This window comes from Symphodus melops (assembly GCF_947650265.1).
Source record: "Symphodus melops genome assembly, chromosome: 4".
In the NCBI taxonomy this organism is placed as follows: domain Eukaryota; kingdom Metazoa; phylum Chordata; class Actinopteri; order Labriformes; family Labridae; genus Symphodus; species Symphodus melops.
The window spans coordinates 13,126,913-13,148,920 of NC_136694.1; the positions used below are offsets into that span (position 1 = coordinate 13,126,913).

Here is a 22,008-nt window from a genome sequence, read left to right on the forward strand (position 1 = left end):
GAACTCTGCATTTCGACAGCAGGAACCAGGGTCCTAATTTAGTTCTGGGTTTAAAGATCTACCCCTAAATAACACCTTTCTGACCCTGTAAATACACTGAGGGAACCCCGAGTGTTTTGAGGGAACCCACACAAGCAGAGAGAGAACATGCTAACTCTGCAGATGTGTGTCTGCAATGTCAACAACCATAAAAAAACAGTAAAGAATGTAAGCGTGAGAACTGATAAGTTTTACTAGTGTGTAATGTCTCGGTGCAGCTACAGTAGGATGTAAGTAATATCAAATAAATGGTTCTGCTGCAAAAAGGCAACATATTCTCAGCATTTAATGGTGACGTATTCATGGCATGCCATTGAGGGACAGGTTTATTATCTCATTAAATAGTTCAAATAAGGAGTTCAGTGAAATGCCATTTCATTTAGTTATTCCTCTAGTTTCTTCCTTAAAGACAGAATGTGCAACACTTTACTTTATATGCAATGTGGAGTTATCGGTTAACCAAACAGCGCTAACATTAGCCTGCTAGCACAAATAGACAGGCTACAGACAATTGCAGTTCTGCTTAAGTGTGCATACTAATTGATAAGTTCTTCATGCAGATGCGAGTGGCGAGGGGCTGAAGGTGTTCCGCTGGAGGAGAGCAGAAGCTTCAGAACAGCGGAGGTGTCGCCAAACAGCAGTTTGTTTTGGTTTAGTGCTGGTGCTCAAGGGCAACATCTGCTGGATCAAAAAGTAGCACATTCTTCATATAAGGAATAGACAGATAAAGATTATTGTTATTATGTTTGTTTCCTCTTGCTAAAAAAAAAAAAAAAAAAAAGAACAGTAGTGGTGAAGGATGACATACACACACACACAAAGCGGACAATGTGCTCAATACAAAGCTTGCCTCCATAGAAGTGCTTTAAACATTAAAGATAAACAATTAGCATCAGGGAAGAATGAACGACTGAGCTCCACTTGAAGGCAGGATCTTCTTCATGATCTTCACGAGGAACACTTTTGACTTTTTACAGCAGGTCAAGCTCCATAGTCTGTACATTCAGTCTCAGTTTTGTCCAATGCTTCTGTATGTGCCGGAGTCACTCACTTTCCTGTCGTATAGCCACTGCCACACTTGTGGTGTTAGCTGTCATACCAGTCCAGGAAGAGAAGAGAGAAAGAGCACATGACAAGGAAGAACAGGATCCAAACCCGGAAGCCAGCGTTGTTTTTAATCGCCTTGTGAGAGAAGTAAAGGAAACACATTTTACAGATAAGACTTATTCACACCAACCCAAGGCAGGATGAAGAGCATATAAAGAATGTGTGAGTTTTACCTCCCGTATGTCCTCATTGCCTTCTTTCACATTTTCTGTAGCACCCACCACCAGCTGATGAATACTGTCTATCTCTTTCTCCTGCAATAGAAAGTAAGATAGAGAATGAGTTCAAGTTCTCCATTTGAGCTCTGGTTTGGCATTTAAGCAACCAGGTGAACTAAACTAAAAGAATTAAGCTCACCTGGTGTAAGACTTTCTCTGCAAAAATCTCCTGCAGCCGAGAGATCTCCACCACTTTACCCTCGATTTGCCTAAGGGGCAAACAAAAAGCAAATCACTAAATGTCTTATGATTTTTTTTTTGCCTCTTGGGTAATAACTGATAATAGCAGAGAAGCTTGATGTTTGGTTATTTCTACCAAAGGAACATCTGTTAAAAGCATATCACTCATTTTCTTTTGCTTCCAAGCCAAAACAGGATGTGTTTTTTTTAAACATAATTATTGTCTCCCTTCACCTGGCATTTCCTGTCATTTTTTGTTATTTAATTGCAGGATGTAGCATTGTGTAAAACATTCACTCTAAAGACCCTCTTAAAATAATAATCACTTTCATGCCACTGATGTGTAAATAAATATGAAATCACAGACAACCCCTGCTAAGAGCAGAAATATAAAAGCCCTGACAAAAAGGAGAGTAAGGTATGTGCTCAGTGTGGCTCACCTGACTTCATCCACCAGACTGTTCATCTCACTCACCAACCTCTGGTTCTCCTGCTCAAACTAAACACAAACACGATCAAAAATGGTAGTGTGATGTAACAATGTCAGCAGACGTTTGGATATGCTGCTATTAAGCAGAAATACTGAGCGGATTTAATTGTTTTTTTGTGAGCATATACTCGACTCAATGAGAGGTATTTATAAATTACAAATAACTCACGTTAATCTCAATTGGACCTTTTCAACATAATTATATAGCAAAAAAAAACTCCTCATCAGTTTAACACCGTTAACTTCGTCGCTCTGCATTGTTTAGAAAAGCATAGAAATCTACAGATACACTGTGACGTAAAGATGAAATAATGCTGTTAGAGGCGCTGTACCATCTGGATCTCCTCGGGAGACAGCTCGTCCTCCACTCGACCTTCCTCCCACAGGTTGACTCTGTTGTCCAGGACCTCGGACACACTCTTCTCTACAGGAGAGAAAACAGACCATTTTTAGTGAGTGTCTTCACGACTATTCCCATTTGGCCAGTCTCTTTCTTTATCTCAGTCACTTGCTGCTGATTCTCCTTTGAAAGTAAAAATACACCACTCATCCAGTTCGATCTGTTTTTTTTGGATATGTTTGAAATAACGAAGCAGGAAAGAAGACAGATGTAACAAGAACAGTAGGTGTGTGATTGTATCTTCAAATATAACTCATGTAGCACCTTGGCTGTGCTTGCTCAGTGGGGCTTAATAAAGCAACAACTCATACGGACGGATAAGAAAGTCAAAGGGCTTCTCCAAGTAAGTCAGAAATATTTTCAACGTCTGAGAGGTTCAGTTGCAAAGTGACAATAAACAGCTAAACTAATTCGCTGCTTACTGCTCTTTAACTGGAGATAATTACAAGTCCAAATGCCATGCATACAATATTTCAGCACATCAGTGTCATGCTATCGTCATGATATCTGTCTCAGTGTGAAATGTTTCCCTAAATATTACAATTTTCACAGCATGATTGTTTAGATTACATTAACTTGTAGAAATACAACTACATTGTTTTTTTTTAACAAAGCAGTTGCCATAAATCACAGAATGGCTGATAAAACACATTTTAAGCAGTACAGACGGCTAATCCATGTTTGTAATCATGGTTACATGGCACAGCTTATAAGAAAGAATATGTGAATACACTTGAAGTTTCCTTGTGTCACCACAGTTTGAGTATCCAGTGTGTGAGGGGACTCTCGAACTTACCAGAACTTTCCTCCTTGACTGTCTTTTCCTCTGTGGGCTCAAGCTCTGGTTTTTTCTCCACCCGGCTGTGGTGCTCGGGTGCAAGTCTGGACCTGAAGCCACAGATCATACGGTCAGGCCCACCACAAAATGACACTGAGTACTAATATATTTTACGAGAGATGTGAGGCACTTAAAAAGGCTTTAGACTTAATACATACAGCCTCTTCTTGTCCACCGTTCTCTTGACCCTGATTGCTCTCTGCTCTGAGTACAGCTTACACACTCCTGAAAAGCAATCAAAACACACACGATGAGATGAAGCTTCCCTGTTTTCTGAAATACACAGCTCTGTCACGAGTGTTCATACTGTACGACATGCGCTTCCTGATTCGTAGTGACTTGTCTGACCTCACCTCTCAGATACATTTCTATGAGGTCCAGCACGGCCCCCCTGTGCTCCTTGATCTGTGTGGATGTCACCTGCTTCTCGGCTGTAAAACAATCATTCATTAAAGACAAACACTCCCGGTTCACACACATCACATGACCTCTCAACTTCCTGCTTACTGTATGTCCTGACAGTCAACACGATTCCTTAAAATCTCAAACTCATATCCTTAATGTTTGCAGTATAATGCAAGCTAGCAGCACCTGCGAGCACTTTGTATGTGTGAAATAACAGTCAAACAGGCACATACCTTCGTTGCGAAGCTGCTTGATGGCCTCAGAACAAGTCCTCATGAAGATCTGAGCATCCTGGTCAATCTGGTCTCGCTCATTGTCCGTCATTCGGGTAAGATCTGAAGAGATGAGACTTTGAAACACAAAACAAATCACTATATGTCTGAATGCTGTGTAGCTCCTTAACATTTATATTTTCGACTTTTGTGCATACACAAGATTTCAGAGTGCTTCACAATTAATTCAAGCTTCACTACATTGCTGTTGTAGTGACTCAATGTTTCCCCCTGGTGGACGTCTAAGACATAAAGCCTCTCATCTTAGAGAACAGAGGGCTGGTGATGATGGATATGATGTAATTTTTACGCGAGAGATGCAGAAACACAATCGAGCTGTATCACACGAGGGCACCGGGTCCTTAGTGGAGAATACTGAAGGGCTGTTCAATACAACAAGGTGCTATGGGCAGGATGAGGGAGCAATCAATAGATGCTAGATAGCCATCCACTCTACTTCTATAGAGATTTAAAAAAGTGTTTTCACAATAATCAAAAGTTGTTAAAAATAATAAAAGAGGGGAACCTTCCAGAGACTGGCAAACACAGGCTCGATGGCTTCTTGATGGATTTTCCCACCACTAAATAGGGCTTCACTCCAACCAACTCCATCTTAATGTTCAGTTAATGTGTTCTGTTCAGACTTTATCAACAATCCTAACAAAACAAGAGGCTCGTCCACACACCCACACCTACCAAACACAGAGGGGGCCTTGAAGGGAGGAAGGCCTGGATTAGTCCCAGGGCGTGATTTGTTCTTCACTTGGTTGCAGCTCAATTATTCCAGACAATTAGACTGGAGCCTGCCGCTGCAGACCACCCTACTCGCTGCCGTGCCAGCACACACACACACACACACACACACACACACACACACACACACACACACACACACACACTGCAGACAGATCTGAGGGGACGTTCAAGTAGCTCTGACTTCTGACCTGCTCGAAAATTTAGTTCAAGCCAAAGTGTTGGCGTCTCCCCCTGCAGCCTCGTGAAGTTTGACTGCAGCTTCTTATTGATTACTGGGAGTGTGTAGAGAGGACTTACCTTCCGGCGCTCACATAATCTTTCCTGTGCTGTAGCAGAAAGTCCTTGAGTTTGGTGATGTTTGTGATCTGCCAAAAAGAAGAAAAAAAAAAGGAAGAAGAAGAAGCATTACTTGACTGTTTTAGCTCGTGTCAATGAGGAGTCTCTTTAAAAGCTGCGTCTCAGCTGCACCATTAGAAGTGTCAAGCATGTCAACACAGCTTAAATGAGAGGTTTTTTATAGACATGTACCAGGAAACTATTTTGACCAGACGACATTCAGACCGCGCCAGAGTAAATGTATAATTTATTTTGTATTTATTGGATTTGACAGGCGACCAACGTCTGTCTATCTCTGTAGAATGCAAAATATTTGCTCCCGATGATTCATCGAGTCACGGAAATACAAGAATCAAACGTGCAATTTCCTCGTCAAACGGCTCTCATAAATAAAGCCGTGAACGTCTGCACACAGAGAACTGACAGAGCCATTTCTAATAAGCTTTAAATTCATGATGTGTTGCTATTTATCTCCAAGAAAATGTCCAAGTGTGTGTGTGCAAAGGGAAACCAGAGGAAACTCGCTTCAATCCAATGTTTGCTCCTGTAATTCGGTCAAATATAAAAAAAAAAATAAATAAAAAAAAGGCAGATTGCTTCCCTGTGCACAGAGCTGTGTTGGCAGGTTCAAAGTGGGTGTGAACACACACACACACACACACGACTAAGGACAGAAGCGAGACAAGCTGAGGATTGAAAAGTGACACAATGAGTCTGACTGTGACAGTGACCTCCGAGTGTGGGAGATTATTTTCACAGCATAACCACGCTGTCTTCGGCCTTCAGCTTTCCCGCTCTAACAACCTCAATTATCAAATTGCCTTGGTGCGAGAGAGGTAACCCGGCACCAGCCGTCTAATAACGTCTCTAAACATTCAGACTGAGCGCCGCGGTGACCTGAGGCCGTGTTTCATTTGAGCTGACATCTGAGCAATGAAAAGTGCTTCAAAAGCAGAAGAGAAGGTGTCAGGGTAAACAAGAGCAGAGCAATTTGTTAGAAACCAAGAGCTCCTTCTTTGGTTTAAGGGCTGATTCAGTGACGTCTGACGCTGCTTGTGGGAGCGCAGGCTCACAGCGAGGGCTGTTAAAGCAAGCCGACCCCTGTAATAATATAATTATTTGAGGTCAAGAGTTAATGGTTGTTCGGAGCGGTTGAGCTTAGAGGGGCTTGGTGGGAGAAAAGAACCTTTCTTTATGGTTCAAAGTCTTCCAAAACATTGTCCGTGTTGTCGCCTCTCAGTCACTGAAGGAGCTCCTGCAAGAGTCCAAAACTACAGCCATGAAACTATTGAGAGAAAAGCTGTGGGTCACGTTTATTGTGTTGGTTGGAAAGAATTAAAAACCTCACCAGCTGCAGGTTCTCAGATGTATTTTCTTTAATGTGCTGTAAACAGAGAACAGAATACTTTTGGCAACTGGCTGAAAATCTCAACATTGAACATGAAACTTGGACCCTGATTGTGTCTTTGACGTTTCTCTTTATCTATCTTGTTCGTTGGAGGATGTTAAATGTTGATCCTGCCCGCTGAGCAGTCGTCACCCTGCGATCTCACTCAGCTTCTGCCTCCTCTCTCTCTCTCTCTAAGCTGGTGGTTGATAGAGCTCCAAAAAAAGACCATGAAACACATTTCTGAGTTACCGAAGTTCATAAAGTGGAAAATACAAGCTCTCATGTGGCCTCGCCAGTTTATCTTCGAGGTTAAATTATATTTTCTGCTTGCAATTGGTGCTTGGCTGCAGCCTTTTATTCATGTACTGATGGCGCAGAACTCTGTCCATGGTACTGCTTTTTTTTCACCAGCAGGCAGTGCTACATCCTTAGCAGAGGGAACGGACACTTAGACCGGAGGTGTGTGTGTATGTGTGTGTATGTGTGTGTGTGTGTGTGTGTGTGTGTGTGTGTGTGTGTGTGTGTGTGTGTGTGTGTGTGTGTGTGTGTGTGTGTGTGTGTGTGTGTGTGTGTGTGTGTGTGTGTGTTGCAGGGGTGCCGGGGAGTGTCAAGAGTGCTGCTCTGGGGGTTGAGCTGCCTCCTGTGTGTATACATTGGAGCTCAGATTCCCAGCACAACCTCAAGGGTTTGCAGGGGGTCAGGGGGATCAATTGCTCTTGTAACGTAAGACCCTAAAGAGCAAGTAATTCCTCAACAATGAGGAAGGGGGTGGCCTTGTGCATGCAGCTCAACGGACATACGTGTGTGTGTGTGTGTGTTTATGTGCAGTTTCTATAGGTGTGTGTGTGAGGCAGAGCTCGCAGCGAAAAGGCAGAAGGAGACAGTCTGCCGGGCTACATCTAATCTCGTCATCATCAAAGACCCCCACTTTACCTCCTCACTTTCTCCTTCCCCTTGCTTCCCTCCAGCCCCGGTTGAGCCCAAACAAACCATCAGGGGGGATTATTATGAGGAAGAAAAGCGAAAATAGGGCTTAGGCAGCAGATTTCTAAAGAGCTTGGAGTGCTCTTTGTTTTGTTAAATCCAGGTACCTGACAGAATTTGATGATGACTGCCCTGCTTTGATATAAGTCCCTGACTGCGAGTCCTGACCCCGGGCCATCCCCGCTGACGCCACGCCGGGCTGTGTTTAGGAACGAAGCTCTGACACAGAGAGGATGCTTCATCGAGGAAGACTCTGCCGCATGTTGGTTTTATTATCTTGTTTATATCTGACTCTCTAATCACTTTAGTATTTTGCTATTTGCAGTTTGAACATGTTAGTCAGCTCTGTAAACAACATCAAGCACCTTCAAAAGGAACTTTGAGGACTTTCTCTGAGCAGGGTCTTTCACATTTACTTTTTTTTTTTTTTGGAGACGGTTCGGAAAAGATCAATGCCATTGTGCGTCTGTCACGTCAACCTGACAGAAATCTGTGAGAACAAAACAGATAAATGAAGACTGAGACACTGTTTAAGAGTTTGGTGTCAGGTTTGTAAAGCGAGCATTATGTTATCGTCTCATGCAATGTAATTCTCACAAGACCTTTTTCCTTTCACGTCATGTTGTCTTAAAATCTGTTCATGATGTATTCCGACACTTCCTTTAACCCCTTGACGCCTACTGTTGCGAATTTGCATCAAAACGCTTCCGCTCCAAATACAGCCAAAATAGCGTCCGTATTCCTCCACTGCCGGTTGATGCACTTTCAATACATACCTCGGAAACTTTTGCAAGCATTAGTTTGTCATAGGACCAATCGGAGACAGAACAACATCCGTTTGATGTGCTATGTATGTGCTATTTTTATGTAATATTTATGTGCTGTTTTTATGTAATATCTATTTTATGTGCTGTTTTCAAATAAACGTTCTCAACTTAATTTAGCATCTATTTGAAAGCAGAAACACATGTAAACATGTTTTAATACTACTTTAATTAATTCAGGCGCACAGGGTTAACTCCGTTTATCCAACAACACACCAGAAGAATCAGTTTTCTGCAGCATGCCGGTGTTTCTATGTCAGATTTCTATTGTAACCACAACAGTAGACGTGTCCTGGAAAGCTGCACGATCAGTATGGGTTTTAATGTAGTATGTCAGTGATGTGAACGAGATTTACATACATGTGAAAATGTTTGTGGACCACTAGATTGTTTCTGGTCAGCAGTTTGATGTAAAAACCCCCCAACTCTAAACATAAAGAACAATATTTAAGTCATAGAAGTTATCATAGATTCTTATCTAGAATTGATCATGATTCAGGGCAGAACAACCGATGGTTGATATAAGTTAGTTCAAAAATAGTTCTGAGGATATCATTTCTTAAATCCACGATATCAGCAGGAGACAATCCAATGGAGCCATGCAAAATCACAAGTAAAAAGCAGAAGGGGACTTCTTATCTTTTTTCTTTCACTTCTGAAAATGAACACTGGTGCGAACGTGGCGCGAACACCTCCTTCAAAACCTAAACCTTAAAATAAATAAAAAACACTCCCGATGTTGACTTTTAATTTAAAGAAATGTTCTTAAGAAGCCAAAGGGAAACTTATTTCACTTTTCTGCTGTATTTGTTGAAATTCTCGTCACATTTGGAAAGCTCTGTGCAGAAAATGAGGAAATCAGTCATTTTTCTGTGTTCACTAAAGGACACATCCGCACACCTCGGTATTTACTTCATCCGGGTGTGCACTGCTACCTTCATGAATTCCACCTGTCGTTTGTTTGTTTCAACGAGTAAACCTGCATGCGCTCACACTAATGGGACAAGAGCTAGTAGAGAAAGGTAACTTGGTATATTGATGGGATACTTTTAAAATCCATCTGCAGCTGTTTTATTGTGACAGTAATTATTGCTTATAGATCAAGTAATTCAAATTCACAACTAGAAAAAAACCATACATGTCTCAGCATTGAAGAAGATCAATGATTGAAGTAATGAAGACTGGAGATAAAAAAACAAACAAACAAAAAAAAAACGATGTGCAAAAAGTTCCATTCCAGTTGCGTGGATGACAAATCATAAAAAAAATCATCTGCCATCTCCAGTCTCAGAAAAACAAAAACATGGAAACAAACCTTGTTAGACCTGCAACTGAGACGCAGCTCACAGACTGTGCTCGACTCTGAAAACAATCCGTCTCCGTTGACCTACGTCTCCAACAATCCCCTTCATCTGCTGCACATAAACGGTGACCACAACAGAAAAAATAAACAACATGTTTACTGTTAGCTAAACAACATTAGCCGCTTTGGTTTTACTTGAAGCGTTCCGTATAAATGTGAAATGACGATGCATAATAAATAGCCCATGTCTGATTGGACAAGCATCTTCATCTTGAACTAAATGAACAGTGCTCTCTTTCTGCACAATGTTTTTCAGTACAGACTCAAACATGTGTTGCAGTTTCATGGGTTGTTTTTTTCCAGTGTCACGGTCTTCTATGCAGCCTGCTGTCCTCTGTACTGGAAGTCTTTCACTGATTGCTGAACACAATACGTACGACTGTCTTCTGACAAGGGATGACACATTCTTCAAAAAGTGTCAACAGCTGCTGCTTCAGTCCTCTTACATGTTTTAAATGTTTACCATAAACCTTGTCTGTCCGGCTCAACAATTCTTTTCTTACACTCAAATCATTTATCCCACAGAGTATCTGCTGCCTGCCCGTGATTTAGCGTCGCGCAGAAATCTGCAAAAACAGATTTCACCACAGTTTCTGCTTTTATTTTCATGAATCATGCACAGACATGTTGCTGCACGCAGAGAAACAGAGTCAGGATTGTGCTTTGGCCTGACTGCAGAAGTCTCGAAATTCAATTTGCCCGGCTTTTGTGGGCAAACATCGCAGAGATTAGGCCAACTGGTAAAGAGGCCGTTTAGCAGCGCGTTCATCTCAGGAGTGATCCCTGCAAATCACTTCCCCGTGACCGAGCGCCGACGACGAGCGGCCTCAGCTTCGACAGCTGCGTGCCAGCAGCTTCGTAGCCGAGCGCCAACGTGGGGACTTGATGAGAGAACATTCTGAGGAGAAAAAAAAGTTTTTGTGGGTCGGAGAGTTTTTCTATTTTTTTCACCAATCCAGTAAACAACTCGGGTTTGTTTCTTTCCTGAAATATTAAGAGGACCTCTGAAGGATATGTTGACAATATTCATAATCATAAATCAGCTGTAGCATTGTGTCTTTACTACTTCACTGATAACATTTCAGGATTGAGGCCTACTTTCATTCCCTACATGGTTGACATTAATGACAAACCATAAATGTCACTGCTGCAGTAACTGTACACCACATGTGTACATTATCTGCTTCTTTCTTTTTTTTTTATTGTGCTGTTGAGTTCACCCCATTATAGTCCTCTGTATATATCCACCCCCTACTACTTTGGAATTGTATTTATGTTGTATGTCACAAGCAACACATCTGAAAATATAGTCTCCATTTTCACTTGAATTACACCATCGATGGTGTCACAAAAACTCTCCTTCCAGACTTGAATTCAGTTCCATTACAGACTTTACAGGGAGAAATATTTTCTTCCATGAATTAGGTTGATATAGCCTTTAAATCAGGCATTTAAGAAACTATGGAATTGGATCAGTCTTAACAAATAAAAACAGATGTGAGAATATAAATGTGAATATTATCAAAGGTAAGCTCAGCATTCTTCTGAGATCTGGCCGATGGCCACATTTTCAGGGGTTTCTAAGAAAACACTGCGAGAAGCCAATTTTGGAATACCAATACTAAAGGCACAGTGGGGAGCTGAGCGCTATTTTCTACACACAATTTACCAATTTTAAAGTAAGCCCCTCCATTTAAACTGGAGGAGGGCAGCATGCTGTGGGGAGAGAGGAGGTGAGCGGTGAAACGGAGATCACAGCGCCCCAAACAGACCCCTATGAGGGAAAAGATTCCCCCTGAACAAACCCCACCCTGTAAACACTGGCCCTCTTATTAGTCAATTAAGCCGTTTTTTTGGGGGGGGTTTTTTGCATCGCCTTGAAAGAAGCTATTTCCTTTCTCATCGAGCTGCTCTGTGCGAGGAAAAAAAAAAAGTCTCACAGGACCACTGTGTGTTTGTCATCTTTGATGTTTGCTTTCTATTTCTGTGGCGCTTCAGTGGGAACTTGGAGAGTTCTGCATGTCTTGAAGGGCACCCACATCTGTTGTGCATTAGGGTGCCGGCCGTCAACATTGTTACTGGGGACCTAATTTAATATTTTCTCTGTTTTGATCTTCCACCTTTAATCACTGGCTCTTGGGAGGATCGGCTTTCCCTAAGAAATTGTTCGAAAGCCGAAAGAAAATGTTATTGCAGCGTGTTTATGGAATCATACATGTGAAGAGGGGTCTCGTATAAAAAAAAAAAGAAAAAAAAAAAAGCTGCCTCTGTCGGGCCGCACCGAGAAGAATAGAGAGCCGAGTTGTGTCTGAAAACCGCAACATAACTGTAAGCAGTCAGGACATTCCAAACTTGCAATTTCAATTTCTACAAGAGCTGCCTCACCGAGATACTTTGAGATTACATCTGCAGTGCGAGGGAGACAGCGGGAGGGGGAGGGGGGGAGAGAGAGCAGAGGGCACGCACCACAGGACAGGTTAAGGTTTCTTTGAATCAGCACCACTGCTTTTATGAAACCACCATTTCTAATATAAACGTAACCAAACATAACAAAAAGCTGCTTGTGCGGAGCTGCTGCTGCGAGCGGGCTCACGTCGATGGTTCGAGACATCAGGTACAAGTTAAAGTCTCGACTCCCCTCGGGAAAGGTAAAGTGGTTCTTCAAGGTGCCTTTGAAGAGGTTCGTGTTCATGAATTTCACGTCAGGCCGAGCACTTCAGGCTCTCGTCTACAACAACAACAACTGTGAAACAAAGGGGAGCCTTCACTGCAAAGGATCATTCTGCTATGGCAAATATGAAAGACAACATTTGAGATTGTTTTTTTAATGCAGTTCTCTGAGCGAATTAAGATACGTTTTGCATGACATGAGGTTCAACAGAACACTACACAACTATATTGAGGTCTATGTGAAAGTGTCTAAGCTCACATGTTCAACAGCATTTCTGAAATCACAATTTTCTTACTGACAATACTACTTCTACTACGACTGATTGAGTGCCTGTTCGATTTATTTTTGGCTGTCTTAAGTCTTCATCGCATCAGGTCATTTTCCAGGTCAGTTCACGTCCTACAATTCAGACCTGTCAGTGTTTTAGAAACAGTGACACTCAGACCTGTAACATTCTGGGCTCAGACAGACTGATTCTGGCAAGTTTAGCTCAATGTGAAAAATGTTTTCCTTTTTAAAGAACTTAGCTTTTGTCAGTCTGCATCTCAAGTAAGCAGTCACTTATTGTGAACTGTCCACACCGGGCAGAGTCTGAACATTTCTGTTCTCTCGCCACCAAACTTCAAGTCAAAATAGTTGAATTTCTATGAGAGCTTTCAGGACCTCTATTTCTGTGTGTGTGTGTGTGTGTGTGTGTGTGTATGTGTGTATGTGTGTGTGTGTGTGTGTGTGTGTGTGTCTGTCTGTCTGTCTGTCTGTCTGTCTGTCTGTCTGTCTGTCTGTCTGTCTGTCTGTCTGTCTGTGTGTGTGTGTGTGTGTGTGTGTGTGTGTGTGCAGTAGATGACATTTTACAAGTGATCTGTCTTCAGAAGCAGGCTGATATTAAGTGTAGGCCTGCCTATATTCATTTTAAAAAGGTATAATCGGTAATGATAGATTCACATAAGATGGATCTCAACAAACAGGCTGAGTGAAAAGCACCACACACAATCTAAGGCCATTCCACATGCAAAGCCCTCCAAGAACAGTGTGCACCTTGTGACACTTTTCAAAGACAAACAGACATAATGTATAAGAATCAGACTGCATATAGTTTAAGTCTAACATTATTCCAGGGATGTTGCAGTGAAACAAGGACGCAGGACGGCTGTAAAGTAGAACAGCTCTGAGAAAGCTTCTTTTGAAGGGCATGACGTCAACTTAGATATTTATAAAGCTCTAACTCTCTGAGTAATGTCATTGTTCTGCTTTGAATAAACGCTTTTAAAACTGTGCTTATTAATGCAATATAGATGATAGAGGAGTATTCGTCGTGTCTTGGGATGTGAAAGTGTTTTTTGCAATGAATAGAAAAGGACAAAATCCCAATGTTGTCCTCACAAAACCTTATGATTGGATTTTGATTGATTACATTTTGGATCAAATCTGCATTAAGTGAATGAAAGGACAGCCGACACATGACCATTGAATCATCTTGGGACCTCAAACCTCATGTCTTGGGACCTAAAACCTTATGTCTATAATAATAAGTGGTATTCTTCCCACTGATAGGACTCACATTCATTAATATTAAAGTAAGAAATAGACAAACAACGTTAAAACAGCGAACACCGTATCAGCCAACACAGTGCAAATGAAACTATAACAAACCTGATCATGTCTATATGAGATCATAATGTTTGCACTGCAGTTACGGATATCTGTCCATAATATCCCCAAAATAGTCTCTTTAATATATCTTCTAAGTTATATAATAACAAAAGTGCGGAAAGTTTGTTGGATGATGCAGAATCAATGCATTAATGTGAATTGTATGTGCTTGACACTTAATAACTAGATGTTTTCTGACATGAACCATGAACGATTTTATTAATCAATGGTCCATTCATTAGTTTCCCTCACATCAGCTCTTCTGAAGCAGCATGTGTGATAGTTATATACATATATATTGTTCAGCTGTCTTAACTTGTAAAGACAGTGTGTGTCGATGCTAGCACAGTTAGCCACAGTTAGCTTGCAGACACACTCACCACTTCTTTCGCCTTCGGAGAGAAGCCGCCCCTCTGTCTGCTCCTCCTGAAAATCTCATCTTTTGTAGAGTCGAAGCCTATTCCTATCGCCTTGTTCCTGGTTTTCACTGTCTTAACGCTGGCTTTGAAAAGTAAAGTTATATCCACAGCCATGTCTGTGCAGCTGCAGCGCAGGAACCGCTGTAAACAAACTGACACGTCACCACTTGAGGACGTCATTTTCCTGCGACCGCATGGATTTTCCCTCAGACGGAGAATAAAGCCTTACATTCTTCCTTAAGGTCTTCATCAGGTATTATCTATTATTATTTACTACAGCGTGAACTGCGCCTCATAGTATTTACATCCTGAACGTGTCTGACCTGAACTCAAGCTACTCTTCACCTTGTCTGAGTTTCAGGTAGGGGAAATGTTTAAATTTAAAGAACCTCTTAAAAATAATTACTTAAGTCTAAAAACACTTAAATTGGAGGCGTCATGCTTCACTTACACGTCTTTTAAATAAAATATTTATGTAAAATCTTCTGCATTGTGTGCATTTGCTTTAATGTATTGAAGAGCAAAGTTCTTACAGATAATAAAAATCTTATTCATCTGTGTACTTTCTTAGAAACAAACAAAAAATGCCCCAACAACTTCTTGACGGGATGTCCAGCAGGAAGCGAAGACCCAACTGGACAGACCAGGAGTGTCTTCTTCTTGCTCAGTTAATGGAGGATCGGAAAGAAATAATTAGAGGGAAGTGCAGCACTGGAGTTTCATTACAGGATAAAAGACAAGCATGGGAGGAAATAACCCAAGCCATAAATGATGCTTTTCCACACATTCAGCGCACAGTTTCAGACTGTAACAAAAAGTGGGAAAACTTGCTGGCAAAGTCAAGGGAGGAGATTAAACGACACAAAAAACTACCAGGTACAGGTGAGGATCCTTTACTGCTTGTCAGCAACAATACAATATTTTAAAGGGGACATATTATGTACCCTTTTTTCACCTCAAACACTCCCCTGTGCTCTGAATGAAACATCTGTGCTGTGCATGGTCAAAATATAAATCAAGCACCAGAAGAGGTTTATGACCCTGTAGAAACCAGCTCTCTCAGAAAGCTCCGTTTTGTTATTTCTTTAAATGCAATGAGACCCTCCTGAGTTTTCCCAGTAGACATCACTGCTCTTTAGAGACAATAAAAATGGCGGACCTGCACAAAATATTTGCTCTAGACAGGGGGTGGAGTCCATGGTTGGAGATACCAGGAGAGAGGAGGGTATTTTCCTACCAGCATCCAACTTGTGATGTCACAAACTGAGAAAATTTGAAAGACTTGGTAAGACTTATGCAGACCACAAACAAAGGACTGATTGGATGTATTTCAAATTGTGTTGGTTGGTGGATATGTGGAAATAATTGCAGAAAAATACTTTTTGATTAAAAATTACCAAAAAAGGTATGTATAAGTAAATCAGGATTTTCAGTTTCTTTTAAATATATATCTTTATATTTTTCTAACCGACTACATTTTTTGTATTTACAGAAAGGCTGTCTTTTGAAGAGTTAAGTACTGTGACCCAAGTTGTTATTTCTGTGATGAACCTGTCAAACATGCTACAACAAGATACAGAGGACTCTTCAGTTTCAGAGATGATGCAAACTCGGCAAAACAGGTAATACATGTTTGATTTGTGCTTTACTCGTCTACCTCAAAGTAGACCTTGGTAATATACAATAAATAATTAAAAATATGAATATTAAATATTATTTCTGCCATTTGCTGCCTTTATTTGTTAAGATAATATAAAAGTTCACACCAAAATTCACTGGCAATTTTTTCTCCCCCAGCAGTGATGAAGATGGTAATGAACACACAATGGATGAACCATTTACAAACGCACATCCTCCCACACAGCTTCAGCTCCCTACATATCCAGATCCTTCAACATCTCCAGTAGATCAAAAAATGACTTTTTTTAGTAACATCCCTAAATCATTTCCAATGCAGTTTAGCACCCCTTGTGCTGCTAGCTTCGCTTCTGCAGAACAGCTAAATCCTCCCCGCTCTACCTCGACACCAGCTGCACACTGCACAACTCTGCAAGAGCGAGTGGATTTGGAATTGAGTGTGCTAAGAAGACAAGATGCAGTCTTAAAGCTGCAGGAGGAATATTACACTCTCAAAATAAAGCTGATAAAGAAGCGTATGGAAGAGCAGCTTTCAAAGGACTGAAGTACTGAGAGTAGTAGAAAACAAACCTTTGCACCTGTTCAGTATGCATTTGCTGTAAACTGTGACAATTCAACAAATAACTAACTAGTATTTGGTAGCATCAAGTCTGAGACCTGTTTTTCTTTGCTATAGGGAAATCTAATTTTATAGTTGACTGTCAAATGAACTTATTACCTACTTACTTTGAAATATACTTACTTAGAATATTTGAAGCAGGCCTTTGTACATCAACTCTTGTCACAGCCAACTCACCTGGCTGACTGGGTTTCAAACAGGTGTGACATGCTACTTCTCTCAACTTGCAGGCCAGGTCACTAAGAAGATCCCTCATTGGCTTCCATATGTGAAAAAAGAGACATTGTGTGGATCAAGCGATGGGTTGGTTTAGTAAAAAGTCCTTTAAAAAACCTGAGCAAAAACTTGTTACCTGCTAATATGCAGTGATGCATCAAGAGCCCCTCTCCATCCATCTGCAGATCATGCAACTTGTATTAATGTGTGAACGGTAGAATGAGGTAATGAACCTCTCCTTGGCTTCAGTTGTCAGTATTCTTGTACAGGTAATTTTTTTAAAGTATTTTTTTCAGGTCACCATGTTGCAATTGCAAAACTAGATTTTGATATAAGACTTTCTGTTTTGCACTTGTCACAAGGGGTGAGCAAGAGAGTCTAAGCACACTTAGTGTGAGAGATTTATTGCTGTTTATTTATTGTATTTATCTTTCATGTAACCAGGCAATTAACCCACTGAGATCAAGATCTCCCAAGGGTGACCTGGCCAAGAGGGCATCAGCACACATTGTTTCGTAGGAGTAAAAATCTAGAAACTTATGTTTGGAGCCTCCTCCTATTATAGAGACTAATCACAACAATGATGTAATTTTAAAAATGTTCATTACAAAGAGGTTTCAATACCATGCTAATGTTTATATGTTGACTCAAGAGTTGGTCTTGTAGATAAATCATACATTATGCTGCTTTAAAGTCATTGTTCAAAATCAATCATTCAATCTACATAAAAGCTGAGATCCATGATATTTATATACAATGAGTAAAGCTGAAGGAAAGTACAAGTTCCAGGTTATGAAATGACATTTAACAGAATCTCACATAACCATGAACAGCTTTCACTAATGAATGCCATGGACCTTGCAGAATTACAACAAAATTATGTTCTTGAATTCTTGAAATCATATTTATTTTCTGTAGGAAGTGTGACTGACTTTAGTTTATAAGGCAGAAACCCTCACATGTATACTGTAAAAGTTTAACACTGTGAGAGATGTTTATTTGCTGATTCATGCCATTTAGTCCTGAGTGCGAATTTGGAAGCCATAAATGTTTGACATATACAAATATACTGTACATATTCATGCAAGTTAAACTTAGTGTTGCCAGTGTAAGTAAAGGTACAATTATGTGCTGTCTAGACAAATGTAGAAATTTGTGTGTAATATTTCTCATAAATCCGTTTATTTGTAAGTGACTGCAGCCTGGCACCCAGATGTAAGCAGTGGGGCCCAGAGTGTTGAATTAAAGTCTGTTATTTGCTGTGTGGTTTGCTCATTTCCTTTGTTAGTGTTGTGCCAGACCGTGTTACAGCTGAGTGCTGGGACTGTCTCTACTTTCTGCCTCTTCAGCATTAACTCCACATCAGCTTTTCACTTTCTCTTTGACTGTTGAGGGTAAGCAGCTTCTACAGGACTCGGGGTATGGGTACTCAAAGGCATCCCTACATAGATGATGATTTATGTATTTATAGTGGGAGTGTAACAAAGGACTGAAGATTCCAAACTTTTATTGGATTAAACACACTAATGAAGTTTGGTGTCAACATGTATACTGTATCAGACTCAATAAATAAGACTGACCAGCTGTTACTTCAACAGCTGATCTTAGGGTTATCTGAAGATGTTTCAAAGAATACCAGCTTTTTTTTTTTTTACTAGAGCACAAAACCCACTACCCATTCAGGTGAGCTCAAGTAACTTTACCTGTCCCAAACTTCTGTTGGATAAATTGTGTGTTTGAAAAACACTTTCATTTTATTAGAATAAATAGATTAGTGCCAAACTAACAACAACCCTTTATAGGCCTGATTTACTCTTGGCTAAATATTCCAGATGTTTATTTATGGTAAATGGACTTACGCTTTATAGCACTCTTATAGACTTCTGACTTCACACACTGACAGCAGAAGTTCCTATGTAAAACATCCATTACTATTATCTAGTCCCATTAATACACATTCATACCCCACCGACAAAGCAGCGGGACCTTCCGGTTGAGGGATCACTGACTCTACCAACTGCGCCACAGCTGCTTTAAAATGTCAATTTATAACTTTGGCTGACTATTTCAACATAATATATTCCTTTAAGCTATTCATTTCGACTGATCACTTTATGAAGACAAGTGTTCATTCATAACATTTTTCAAATGTAACTTAAAATAAACTATTAATATTCTTTGGCTAACCTTTCAAATGTTATTACTTTTTAGAAAACTATTTTAACTGTACTATTTTCTCTGTTTATTCGTTACTTTTGGCAAACTAAATCTTTATCCATTACATTTTGCCGAGCCGACTATAACTGTATATTCATTCTAGATATTTTTCTACTATATTCATTAGACATTGTCAAAACTGTTGCTTTTAACAGTGTTTTTTTTTTTCCGTCTGAAATCATGTATCCATAACTTGAACCAAATACTGTGACTGTTTATCAAAAACTTTGACTATTTATCCACAACTTTTAGCTGACTAATACTCCTCTGATCATCGCTTTCATACCCTACCAGTCACAACACATATTTATATACAAGAGCTGACAGATAACTTAAGAGGTGACCTACCTCCTGGACACAGGTTGGGTGAGATATATTGTTCTAACAATGTGTGTTTCTGTTTTGTTGTACTTCACTCGTTGTTGGTTTATTATTAATACAGTATTTCTAACTGCCCTTACACTACCCCTATCATAATCATTTTAGTTTTACCCTCACATTTTGAATATCAGCTAGAGGTTTTGATAAATGATACGGAATGAAAACAGGCAGATAAAGTGAAATCCTGGTGGTGTCCTGAAAACCTCAAGTATGTTCTAGCAGACTAAGCATTCTTGACATACATTCCTTGATACTATCTGTCCTCTTGATGAAGCGCCAGTGATGGTATCCATTCCTCCTGTCCGTGACAGATGAGCCATGTTTTGGAGTGTCCTCTGGGCAGTCCACTTAACTGCCTGAAAAGGAACCCCTTAATCTCCACTTTCTCTTTGTTTGGACCATTATCAGACCTGTCAGTCCTGGCTGCTTTATCTTCACAGAACTCATCTACTGGCTGTTTGACGTTAGCTTAATTCTATCAAAGGCACTTATCTCTGTTTTGCCTGAGGATGCATCCTTCCTCTGACTTGCTAGAACGGCCCCAGCTCTGATAACAGAATCTCTTATTGGGGTAAGTAACTCTGTTTTGTATAAGTGCAGTTGTATGCATGCTGTGGCCTATTAACCTTAAGGTTTACTGTCGTGTTTTGCTTGTTTGTGTCCTTCAGTGAGCTGTATTTCTTTAAAGCATTAATCAACAGGGTGTAGTCTGAAACCTGAACTAATGACACAATGATATCCCATCAAGCACCAATGATCCAAATCGGAAATAGTCCCCTTTGATGGCTGTTAGCTCTGTCTTTTGGCAGTCGTCACATAAAACAGTCTGAAGGAATGTGAGCTTGATCTGATGGAGCCAATTACATGGGAGGGAGCTGTCCCCTTTGAGGTGGAGGTTTACCTACCACACCCTGCAGCCTTACAAATAAGCCTCTGGACACCTCCCAAACATGTGAGAAAGGTCCCTTTTCTTCATGTCCTTCTACTTGTGACATATGCTCTGACAGGATATGACAGGTGGGGGTACAGGGCGAGGCGTTGGCCAAGATGGTGAATTAACTCATCTAGTTTACTTCGGTAGGCATTATGTCACAGACGCAAGAAAAAGTCTTCTCAGAGCCAAGAAAAGAATGTATTTGAGTCTGTGCCTGAATTGATTTCTGTCACAGGTTCTTATTCTGATTTCTCACAGGTCTGCATTTCTTTCGTTGCCTCATGTCATGTAAAAGCAGCTGTAAGAAACGTATGATTTTATCCAGCCAGTGAGTGCATTTCTCTGAGAAGTGCAAGAAAGATGCAACTTCTTACAACAATAGTTTAGTATTTTTTTATTTTTTGCAGATAAATAGCAATAAGGCTATTTGTGGCTCTATGTAAGATAAATAATTATCATCATAATAGACTTTATTTATGGATGCCTTTCAAAAAACCCAAAGACACCTTTCAAGCAGAGTTGAAAAATGATGGTGATGGTGAAACTTTGTATACTTGTCATATTGCTTTCATAAATCTGGTTTAGTCAACAACACACCAATTCAGTTGCTCCATAATAGAAGTTGTAGTAGTAATTTTATATCCTATGATATTTAGACAAGTATTTAAAACAAGACATGGCTTGGTATCAGTACCAATATGTTGCGTTTAAAGCGCGTTGTTTACAGTCATGCCCAAAGTGGCCTGGATTGAACACAGCCATTTCATTGAAAATAACTTAAATGGAACAAAATAGAAATATAATGTCTGTGGAGGAAGATAGACCAATCAGGATATGCTTCAGACCAAGGCCTACTTCTCTGCAAAAGTCTGCACTCTACTTTTCTTAATGCAGGATTTTTAACTTTCTTTTTTGTCAACAGAATCTGCTATATATAGTCACATTTATTCCCTGGAGAGAAATTACTTCCCACTTACAAATGACAGATAATGTGCTTTTTAAATAAAACAAATATGCTAGGGAGAAAGCCAACAAAAGGTGGAACCAAAAACAATGACAGAAGAGGCCGACTATGTGAATAAAGCACATCTCCATGTTGATGTTTATGTCATACAGAGTCACCAGTACACCATTAAGACTGTTCTCACAGTTTATTTAATCAGTATAGCATTATACGGCCAAATATATAATTAAATTAAAATACATTTGATTTTCATCAAATAATATCCTTCCTCTCTAGTTTTTCTGATGCTGTGACTGTTTGCTTCTGTGCCTATGTGTACAGTGTCTCTGTACTGCATGCATGAGTTTGCATGTCTGAGAATATCTAGATGCTAATTCTTTTTACCCCATAAAAACCAGGGCCCAGTGTTGCACATAAATTATTATTATTGCATGCAAGGTCATGTGCATGTTAGTTTCCTGGAAGGGCAATGATGGAAAAGAGAATGCAGCTTAGCTGCTTGGACTTACAAAGAACTACCCATGGGTTCAGTGCAGATGTTGCAATCACAAATTGGATTTTCCATAATGCAGCTGCTGTTACAAACACTTAGCTTTATTTAGATTAGAAAGGGCATAGCCCATTACCAACAAGCTTCAGGCATAATGACTCTGCTCCAGGGATTAAACATAATTTATGCTTTATTTTGTTGGCATGG

At 40.2% G+C, this 22,008-nt stretch overlaps 2 protein-coding genes across 3 annotated transcripts; one reads left to right on the forward strand and one right to left on the reverse strand.

Annotated features, from left to right (window-relative positions):
* Positions 1–208: 208 nt before the first annotated feature.
* Positions 209–14,967, reverse strand: stx18 (syntaxin 18). 2 transcript variants are annotated; one of them, XM_079342266.1, is made up of 12 exons: positions 14,922–14,967; positions 14,304–14,602; positions 5,003–5,070; positions 3,911–4,026; positions 3,626–3,703; positions 3,431–3,497; positions 3,231–3,322; positions 2,367–2,458; positions 1,985–2,043; positions 1,504–1,573; positions 1,320–1,400; positions 209–1,221 (listed from the first exon to the last, which is right to left on the reverse strand). In XM_079342266.1, the coding sequence occupies exons 2-12, from the start codon at positions 14,520–14,522 to the stop codon at positions 1,126–1,128; spliced, it is 1,038 nt and encodes a 345-aa protein (XP_079198392.1). In that variant the 5' UTR covers positions 14,523–14,602; positions 14,922–14,967; the 3' UTR covers positions 209–1,125. The 2 variants fall into 2 exon arrangements, with proteins under 2 accessions (XP_079198392.1, XP_079198393.1); XM_079342267.1 differs by lacking the exon at positions 14,922–14,967 and having other exon boundaries at positions 14,304–14,471.
* On the forward strand, positions 14,929–18,077 carry LOC306822954 (myb/SANT-like DNA-binding domain-containing protein 4). The gene is made up of 4 exons (XM_079342270.1): positions 14,929–15,224; positions 15,835–15,964; positions 16,140–16,153; positions 16,830–18,077. Exons 1-4 carry the CDS (start codon positions 14,951–14,953, stop codon positions 16,910–16,912), a joined length of 501 nt encoding a protein of 166 aa, XP_079198396.1. The 5' UTR covers positions 14,929–14,950; the 3' UTR covers positions 16,913–18,077.
* The last annotated feature ends 3,931 nt before the right edge of the window (positions 18,078–22,008 follow it).

What these genes read in the sequence shown, in the direction of transcription:
- stx18 (XM_079342266.1), bottom strand. Translation starts at nt 14,522, where the DNA reads ATGACGTCCTCAAGTGGTGACGTGTCAGTTTGTTTACAGCGGTTCCTG. An exon ending in CAAGCAGCTTCGCAACGAAG is followed by an intron (nt 3,704 to 3,910) that starts GTATGTGCCTGT and finishes ATTGTTTTACAG; the next exon opens with CCGAGAAGCAGGTGACATCC. An exon ending in CATAGAAATGTATCTGAGAG is followed by an intron (nt 3,498 to 3,625) that starts GTGAGGTCAGAC and finishes ATTGCTTTTCAG; the next exon opens with GAGTGTGTAAGCTGTACTCA.
- LOC306822954 (XM_079342270.1), top strand. Translation starts at nt 14,951, where the DNA reads ATGTCCAGCAGGAAGCGAAGACCCAACTGGACAGACCAGGAGTGTCTT. An exon ending in CAAAAAACTACCAGGTACAG is followed by an intron (nt 15,225 to 15,834) that starts GTGAGGATCCTT and finishes TTGTATTTACAG; the next exon opens with AAAGGCTGTCTTTTGAAGAG.